This window comes from Quercus lobata, chromosome 4 (assembly GCF_001633185.2).
Source record: "Quercus lobata isolate SW786 chromosome 4, ValleyOak3.0 Primary Assembly, whole genome shotgun sequence".
Taxonomy (NCBI): Eukaryota; Viridiplantae; Streptophyta; class Magnoliopsida; order Fagales; family Fagaceae; genus Quercus; species Quercus lobata.
In genome coordinates, this window is record NC_044907.1 from 26,896,582 (window position 1) to 26,906,897 (window position 10,316).

The 10,316-nt window shown below is 33.4% G+C and overlaps 1 protein-coding gene across 1 annotated transcript; it reads right to left on the reverse strand.

Moving 5' to 3' along the window:
- Positions 1-359: 359 nt before the first annotated feature.
- On the reverse strand, positions 360-1,397 carry LOC115984922 (uncharacterized protein At2g29880-like). The gene is made up of 2 exons (XM_031107905.1): positions 1,332-1,397; positions 360-947 (listed from the first exon to the last, which is right to left on the reverse strand). The coding sequence occupies exons 1-2, from the start codon at positions 1,395-1,397 to the stop codon at positions 360-362; spliced, it is 654 nt and encodes a 217-aa protein (XP_030963765.1).
- Between the last annotated feature and the right edge of the window lie 8,919 nt (positions 1,398-10,316).

The following is a 10,316-nucleotide window of genomic DNA, read 5'->3' on the forward strand; positions in this document are numbered from 1 at the left end:
CTACATTGTTAAAATAGCTAACAACATTTGAAGCAAATATGTGACACAAAAAAGAAATTCCCAAAATGGAATGCAGCAGCTTACGTATCAAATATATATATATATATATATGTCACCAAAGTTAGAAATTCATAGGAGGCACGACAACCACAAAACATATTTCTTACATAAATACCATACATGTCCCAAGGAGGTTAACATAATAAAGGAAAGCATTGCAAACATTGTTCATAGTATTAACATAATACAAACTTTGCGTATTCACATTAAACCAAACTAAGACTACTAAATAACTTCCTAGGCTGTCTACACGGCGCACATCATTAGTTAACTTCCTACACTGTCAACCACAACCACCACTACTGCAATCCACCCCCAATAAAGTCAATCCAGGCCCTTCTTCTATCAACCGTCATGGCAAAAAAAGCGGCTCTACTCTTGGCATGATGAAGCTCTTGCACGACCTTGCAATACGTGACATGATCGACATCGGTGTGCTGGTTCAGAAGAGTTACAGCTGCTGTAACTGACTCACTGGCAGCCCCCACAGCAGAGTCTCCAGTGTCGATGGACTTTTTCCCCCGACGGTTCCTCATGTCAGTAAAACCCCATATTGCCTCAGTCATGGATTCAAGGGAGTGCCCTTTCTTCCTTTTTCCACTTGAATGAGATGCTTCAACTGGCCGCTTTTCAGCTTGCCTCCGGCTTTGGGCTTCACTCGGTGTGGGCAGCTCCTCCATGTCATCGAAACCATCGGTGCTGACATTGACATGTACCCCCTCAGATAGAAAGGCTGCATCAAGTTCTCTCTCTTCATCACTATTGGGAGCTGGTTGGGCAGATGACATTTGCAGGAAACCCGTGGCTGTGTTTGAATTGAAAAGAGTGCCCAACAGCTCATAGTGTCTCATCCCCTTTTTCTTGAAGTCCTTGAATTTATGATTGACCTATTACCAACCATATATATTGGGTTAGATGTTTTATATTTGTAAAACCCAATACAAAGTAGATGGCTAATTTATAATAACCGTATAACAGCACTCTTTATTCCAAATTGATGATAGCCAAAAAGGTTTTTTAGTACATTGTAGACATTGAGTATAAAATAATATAAGTCAAAGATATATACAAAATTTATAACTCACATTAAACCCCATTAAACCCACAGTAAACCCCATATATAAGTCAGATTTTATTCCATTCCTAAAACTATCATCATGGGAAAATGCTACAAAACAACTATGTAAAGCCACTATTATTAATACACTCATAAGCCAATAAACCTAATATGTTTGATATTTTTGATATTGAAGTCAGATTGAAGGACTTACCGCAAATGCAGCAGCCCAAGCATCGTCAGTGGCCGTCACCGTATTTGAAATGGGGTCCCATCCCATTCCTGTACGTGCGATGAGCTAGGAGAAAGTGCGGTGTCTCTGTTTCAGTCGTTGATATTTTTGTGTAAGTTGTGCCTTGGTGTAACTCTTAGACGCACGCTTGTTAAACTCATTGACAACTACTGTCCAAGTTCCAGTCTTGAACTGGCCTTGGGGCATATTCCCTTTAGCATCCTCTTCTAACAAGATGTCAATAAAATGTCTCTCAATTGCTTCAGGCCACTTCTTATCCTCAACATCATCCATCTAAATACATGTTGGTATACTTACATAGACTCGTAAAACGGTCTTCTATGATATGGAATTAAATTCTTTAACTTACTACTAGACCCAAGCAGCAGGCATATAAGAGCAAATTCACCCCATATAAAGGAAAAATACAAAGATACACATTCATACGCATAAGTTTTAGGTCAACTTGTAGTGGCATTGTATATTTATGAAGGCATAATAGCATATTATTATTATAGTTCAATATATGTGTAACCACAACAGATTAGCTGTTTTAGCTTCAAGGTAAAATATATTGTCTCTTCAAGAGACAAGGTCCATGTTGGGACTTGTCTCTTGAAGAGACAAGATCTCAAAAATACTATATCTTCAAATAAGTTTCAAATAATAGTATTTAGTGAAATAATTTTAATTATTAAAGAAAGAAGAAAAAAGTGTTAATGCAAACATAAATAAAAAGAAAACTTTTTAACTTGAGAAACAAAAAGTGTCTTGGTTATAACTTTACAATATTATCTACTCCAAGAGTTGATCTTAGCTATAACGATTATATGTGTAACCACACTCATAGTTGTAGGCCACAATGTCATTACACGGAAAAATTACATAAAATACTGCCTCTCTCTCTCTCTGTTGGACAAGTTCCAAATATTCATATTCCAAAGGGAGAGAGGTCATGAATTTAATTAATTAATTAATTATAATTAAAATCTTAACATTTTTGAAGAATTTAATTTTCACTAAACGATGTGAAAGGATGTGGCTGCCTTGGCAGCTTAACCTACTTCATGTTCTTCCAAGGCTCACCCATCTCATCAATCCCAACTTCAGTGCTCATTCATCCAGTGTTGATGAGATGGGCTGGCCCCTTTGGGCTATTTTGTTGTAAATATCTTCTTCCTTTTTCCTTTCTTATTTTTTATTGTATTTTATTAATTTTTTTTATTCAGGAAAAAAGTACATTGATTTGTAAGGTTTTCAAGATTATAAATTCTTATAACTTGGATATATGATATATCAACAATAAATTCATTATGGACCTGGCTATTTGTGGTTTTATTTACACACATACATTACATGTGCAATTGTGCAAAAAAGAAAAGGAAAAGAAATGCCAAAATAAATCATTTTCATAATACACAGATAAAAAACATTAAATTAGAATGAAACTGTGTTTCCTAGCCTTCCACCTAAGACTCCACAAGTAGAGATAAATGTGCTATCTACTTTTGGCTTTTTCCTTAACCTCCTTGTCCCTTTGTCTTAATATGAGAAGATCATACCAATTGTATGGTCACAGGGTTTGAGAATAGAACAAAATGTGGTTTCGGAAGGATCTTTGAGAGTTAGTATGCTTCTTCTCACACTCCTCCCACTAGGAAACAAAACTTAGGCTATTTGTTTGTCTTTGTTAAATATCTTTATCTTGACCTTATAAAACTCTTTCACAAACTGAAGAATAGAATTTCAACTCCAAAAAAATCTGTTTCGTATATAGTGTTCTTGTACATTTGCTCAAAATCTCTATCCAATAAATCTTGATTCTTATTAATGTAAGTATACTACTGCCCTATAGGTTATATGATCAGCAAGATGCAATTTTAATGATAAGAAACTCTATTTCGATTTAAATTTATATATTGAGGTTACTTCACTAATTTCTGTAAAGTTTTAAAAGATCAGATTTCTGTTTTCAATTCTAACATGATACTATTAATTAGTTTGGACTTGGCAGTGACACACATCTATGCCAAGGGCACACTCATTTATTTAGCCCATGGTCAGATTGAGTTTTTGATTATTTGACAACAGTCTCTGAGTTATCCTTATAATTCTCTATGACATTATTGTTTCATTCTTTGAGTGCAGCCTTTGTAACTTTTATTTTTATGGACACAGTATTAAGTTAATGTAGGGGAATCATTTACTTTTATTTTTCAAGCATCTTGCACTACATTTTTACATAGGGTTCATTTAGCAACCACATTGCTTAAAATGAAACGGCCTTTTTAAAATTTAAATAAAAAAATATGTATGATAGTCTTAGTATCTAACAAAAGTGGTGAGTGATCTGAAATTGTGATGGGTAGGGATGTGACTGTTGTCTGAAGTACATCATTCAGCCATTGAATTAGTGAAAGCATGCCCCCAAAAACCCAATACACTAAAAGATCCCATCTAACATATAACAGATCATGAGCCCAATATCCATACAAACTCAGACATATAACAGATCATGAACCCAATATCCATACAAACTCAGAAACAAAAATCCAACACAAGAACTCTAAACCCAGACCCCAAAACAACCCATTGATCCTCTAAGAAACCTGTCAACAAACATCTTCTCAGCCAAGTCAGAATTAGTGAAGGCATGCCCCCAAAAACCCAATACACGAAAAAATCCCATCTAACAGAAGGTGCAGATCATGAACCCAATATCCATACAAACTCAGAAACAAAAATCCAACACAAGAACTCAAGAACCCATAACAAATAGATAAACCCAGACCCCAAAACAACCCATTTATCCTCTAAGAAACCTTTCAACAAACATCTTCTCTACATGCATTCAATAGTCATCAACATATCATTAAAGAAAAGTCACAAAAAAAAAAAAATAAAAACCCAAATTTTTGACAAACCCAAATCTAAAACAGAGTGAGTATCAACGGTCTTAGCAGGAGGGTTTGGGTGCTTAGAAGATTAAAACACAACTTAGAAGCATGATTACACAAACGTACTAGTAAGGGAGCACGGTCAGAAGAGGAAGCAGAGGAGGAAGCAGAGGAGGAAGCAGAGGCTCTGTAATGAACTCGAGAGGTGGATGAGGAAGGGAGTGAGGCGTCCATCTGAAAGAATATATGAGATTAAAAGAATCCCTAACATGAATTAATGTGAAATGATCTGTTGGGATGTGAAAGAAAGCTGAAACAATTAATTAACAAAATTAAAAACCTTACCTGACCGACGCCTTCAGACTGTGTGAGTTGCCTTTTCCGTAGCAACAGAGCGTCCTTAGCAACAGAGCGTCCTTAGCAAAATAGGGGTTTCTTTCAAATGTCCTTTCTCAAGTAGTTTGACGCGTTGATGAAGCTATGTTAGGAGTAAAGGCGCCGGATCCGTGAGGGCTGAGGTGGAATTTTGATGGGTCAGAGCAGTAATGGAGGTGGGTGAGAGGAGTAATGGAGTTCGGATTGTGAGTGTAGAGATGAGAGTAGAGAGGAGAGGAGAGATGAGATGAATATTTGGGGCGTGAAGACTGATGATGGCGTGAAGACTGAAGAGATGAGAGTAGAGAGGACTGGAACGTGTTTTTAGAAAAAGCTGATCAGTGGGTCCGGCTGCAGTGAAAATATGTTTTCATTTTATTTACCGTTGTGCCATAGAAACGCTATTTTCATTGTTTAAAATGTGGTCCAAGCATGTTTCAAAAAATATGTTTCAAACAGCAATTTTTGAGCAACTATTTTCAAACAATCCTATTTTAAACACTATTACCAAACACATTGTTTTAAATTTTGGACACTAGTGTTCAGTGTTTAAACACTGAACACTATGTTTTCAGTTGGCAAACCAAACGGGCTCTAAATCTCTCTCTCTCTCTCTCTCTCTCTCTCTCTCTCTCTCTCTCTCTCTCTGATTAGGTACTGGGTTTGCATGTTTATTGTTTTTCATGAAATGTGTTTTTGGGTTTGTTCTGAAAAATGAAAATGTACAATCTTATCTGGAGTCTTTTGGCTTAATATTGCTAAATTCGAAATTTATTTGCGTTATAGGTACTGTTCCAACTTAATTGGTGAAATGAGGAAAGAGAGAGAATTTCGGCAACAGTGTTGCCGAAATTCAACAAAAGTAGGAGAGAGAAAGAGGAAAAGTTGGAGAGAGAAAGATTTTGAATTTCGGCAATGCTGTTACCAAAATTCTTCTGCCCAAATTCCCTGCCCGAGCTCAAAAAAAACCAATTGCGACAATGCCATTGCCGAAATAGGGAAAAAAAAAGAAAATTTTTTCTGGTAATTGTGGTAATGGCATTGCCGAAAATGGGAGGGAAAAAAAATTGGATGGAATTGTGGCAATGTCATTGCCGAAAATGGGAGGAAAAAAAAAATTATTGTTGCCGAAATCTGGGGAGGAATTTTTAAAAAAAAAAAAGTGTTACGTTCATAATATTTTTATAATACTTTCACAACAAATCACAGGTGATTAGTTATTATTAGTTCAAATTTGATTTTAACACTGAGATTACTTTTTTAATCCAACAATAACAACCTGCCACTTAAAATTTGTTGTAAAAATATTGTAAAAATTGTGTGTACCTATCATTTCTTTAAAAAAATAATAATAATAATAGAATTGTGGCAATGAGATTGTCGAAATAGGTGGAAAATTTTTTTACCTATTTCAGCAATACCATTGCCGAAAATGTGAAGGAAAAAAAAAAAAAAGAATAGAATTGTGGCAATGGGATTGCCAAAATAGTTGGAAATTTTTTCCACCTATTTCGGCAATCCCTTCGCCACAATTCTATTCTTTTTTCTTTTTTCTTTTTTAAAGAAATGATAGGTGCATACAATTTTTACAATATTTTTACAACAAATTTTAAGTAATAGGTTGTTATTGTTGGATTAAAAAAGTAATCTCAGTGTTAAAATCAAATTTGAACTAATAATAACTAATTACCTGTGATTTGTTGTGAAAGTATTATAAAAATATTATGAACGTAACACCTTTTTTTTTTAAATTCCTCTCCAGATTTCGGTAACAACAATTTTTTTTTCCTCCCATTTTCGACAATGACATTGCCACAATTCCATTCAATTTTTTGTCCCCTCCCATTTTCGGCAATGCCATTGCCACAATTACCAGAAAAAATTTTCTTTTTTTTTTCCCCTATTTCGGCAATGGCATTGCCGCAATTGGTTTTTTTTTAGCTCGGGCAGGGAATGTGGGCAGAGGAATTTCGGTAACAGCGTTGCCAAAATTCAAAATCTTTCTCTCTCCAACTTTTCCTCTTTCTCTCTCCTACTTTTGTTGAATTTCGGCAACACTGTTGCCGAAATTCTCTCTCTTTCCTCATTTCGCCAATTAAGTTAGAACAGTACCTATAACGCAAATAAATTTCGGATTTAGCAATATTAAGCCAAAAGACTCATCTTATCTGGGTTTATTATCTTCCCCCAAATTTTTATTTTATTTTATTTTTATTTTGTTGGGAAAATGCATTTTGCTTGACTTTGATTTTTTAGTCAAAATATTTTTTTTTATAAATTAATAACTATTGGGTTATTAATTTTCATTAATTAAAATTAATGAGAATGAGGATGAGATGTGGGCTCTGATTTAATTGGTGGGTCATTTTTTTTTTCCTTTTTTTTCTTTCTTCTTTTGCTTTTTCTTTACTTATTTGTTGTAAGTCCATTTTCAAATAGGGGTAAATTTGTCTATTTAAATCATTTTCTCTCTTTTCCATTCTAATTTTTAAAACATCCAAATAAGAGGAAAGGCTAATTACTCCCTTCCCCCTTACTCATTTTAAAAACATCAAAACAAGATGGAGAATGATCATTCCCCACTACTCTTTTCTCCTCTACTCCCCTCTACTCTCCTCCCTCTCTAAACTTCCAAACAGACCATTAGTTTTCGAAACACCTCATCTAGCAACCTCATTATTCGAAACACCTCATGACTCATGTCGAAGGATAGAATAATCTCCCTATCACAATTCTGCCCGAGTTCGTTTATGCGGTCGTTGTCAAAGAAACCAAGCCAATGATTAACACCATTGAAGTATATTGCATAACAACAAAGCAAACCAATGTTTGAACGATGAATAGTGGTGTCAATTACTTGGGTCCAGGAATCAGCATTTAGGGAGTAAACATGAAAAAAATTGTAGTAGTCTGTGAAGAGTGAATTTTGGGTAGGTGGAGAATTCTTGTTGTAAGTGACAATTCTAACCACCTTGTAATCATTAGAATATTGATCATAACCAAATGCAAAAAATGCTCTAAAGTTATATGGTGGAAGAAAATGGGCAGGACACTGAGAAAGTGAGGGACAACGAATGATCTTACGTTCTCTGATTGCTGGATTCCACAAGACAAATAAATTATTGAAGCCGCCACCGCCGCGGGCAAGGCAGGAACCACCAATGCAAATAATTCCATTGATGCAACTAAACATGTTGAGACTTAGAGGTCGAAGTTGGGGCAAGCCCAAGTCCTTTGAAAGGTCCACAATGCGTACAGCATTATCAACATCAGGATAAGGGTGCAGAGAGAAGCCATATCCTACTAAGTCAGAGCTCTCGACCAAAATACTTGGATTTTCTGTTTTTGTTTGATGGCGAAGAAGGTGTTTGGCAACGAGAGTTGGGTTTTGGATAAGAGTAGACCATGACTTTTGAACGCACCTGAAACGAAATACTGATTTAACTGGAAGCCATGACAGGATCTCTTCCAACAACTCTTCCGGTAAAGAAGGCCTAAACCTCAACCTGCTCCACCTCAGCCTCCACCTCCACTTCGAACTCGACATTAACGACTGACTACTAGTATTTGATTGAAACCCCTAAAACCCTATTCCTAACATATATGCTCCTTTCGGCTCTCGGTATTTTCATTTGCACACGTTTCTTTTTTCTTATTCTTTTTCAAAATGCAAATTGCACATTTGCACATATTTTACAAAATGGATAAATACCCCTAATTTTAAAACTATATAGCATAATACTTCTCTTTCTAAAATATTTAATAAAATGTTCATGTTTTGAAACTTGAGTTTTATGTTAAACTTGATATCCCTCAAATCAAGTTCTACATATATTTTTAAGTAGAACTCGATATTAATAATGTCAAAATTTAAATAGCAAAATATGTGTAGAACTTGACATTGCTAATATCAAGTTTCACTTGTAACTCAATTTTATTAAAATCGAATTCCAAAAATAATGGCATTTTGCTAAATACTTTGAAAAGAGAGGTATTTTGCTACATAGTTTTAAAATTAAGGTTATTTACCCATTTTGCCCTGTTCCAATTTGTGTATATTACGCACACTTACCCTTGTTACGGCAGGTGGTTCAAAAACTATTGTTTTCAATGGTCTTTTTTTTTTTTTGGGATAGGTATTGTTTTTATGGTCGAATTGGCAGTGTGGTGCTGTTAACTTTGATTGGACTTGAGTTGGATTAATTAGGTTTTTAAATTGGTTCTGATTCTCAAAAAAAAAAAAAAAAAGGTTTTAAATTGGTTCTTTGTGCAGGTTGGTTTTTTAGTTTTTTTCTTTTTTTTTTGGGGTCAAAAATTAAAATTTATGGTGAAAAAGTAAATTTATTCAAGTTAAACTCTTCAGCTTTGGGCTGAAACATACAACAAGATATGCATAAAAAATTAGAGACATAAGCTCTAAAAAAGTAATTAAAATGAAAAATGCTCAAAATATTACCTTAAAATTCTAGTTTTAATAATATAGGCATTATACTATATTTTTAAAAGTTCCATTTGGTTAGACGTTTTGGAAGATTAAAAGAGCATTTTTAAAATTCAAAACTCTATTTTACAACCACAACTCCTCATAGTTTTTTTTACAAACACTAATTTTAAACTCAAAACACAGTCTTCCAACAACTTGTACAAATGCACCCAAAGAGAAGAAAAACTTGCTACAATTCTAAATTTATATAGTATTTAAACTTAGGGCACATTTGGTACGCTATAATGATTATTACATGGGAATAGGAATAAGTATTACAAGGAATACATTAAGTTGAAATATAATAAGTATTACTATTCATTAATTTGGTGATCATTTAGAAATAAAATCCTGAATATGCATCCACAATTTAGTAGAGCATAAAAAGAAAGTGTAATTAAATCATTTTTAAGTTAAATTTCCTAAAATACACTTATTTTATGGTGTTCAAAATAGCGCTAATAATTAACAATAAGAAAATTTTTTTTTTTTTTTCCTTTTTAAGATGTGGCAACTAATGGTTTTTTAGGAAATTTTTTTAAAAAGTTATAAATAAGATAAAGGAATAGATATTCAGTACTTTTGATAAGGAATAGTTATTCCTCATTTTGAAGAATAGCTATTCATAAGGAATAACTATTTATTATAATAAAAACATAGTCAAACAACTGAATAGTTATGCCATAAGAATATCTATTACATTACAGTGTTTATTACAGTCAACCAAATGTGCCCTTAATGAAACATGTAATAAACTAATACGTGTTCCCACACACAAGCACATATATATATATATATATATATGGTAATATTTAAAATAGTCAAATTAGTGAATTATGGTAATATTTAAAATAAACTCCTTTTAGTAACATCTTCTCAAAAAATATAAAGCAATTATTATAACTAAGCATTTTAGATTTTTTTTTTTATTAAATTACATTTATCATACGTATATCACCATATATTGTTGTTGAATGCAAATGAATTATATGTTTCATTACATAAAACTTATATATTTAAAAAAAATACTTTTAAATAACTCATGCACCTAGACTAAAATACACTTTTGGTCCTCATCACATGGGTTAATTTTCATTTTGGTCATTCATTATTTTTTTAGTTTTTCATTTGGTTCAAAATCTCCATTTTCATGAGTTTAAATGAAAATTTGGAAACTTAAAGAACCAAAAAAAAAAAAAAAAAAAAAAATCC

What these genes read in the sequence shown, in the direction of transcription:
- LOC115984922 (XM_031107905.1), bottom strand. Translation starts at nt 1,397, where the DNA reads ATGGGATGGGACCCCATTTCAAATACGGTGACGGCCACTGACGATGCT. An exon ending in CTTGGGCTGCTGCATTTGCG is followed by an intron (nt 948 to 1,331) that starts GTAAGTCCTTCA and finishes GGTTGGTAATAG; the next exon opens with GTCAATCATAAATTCAAGGA.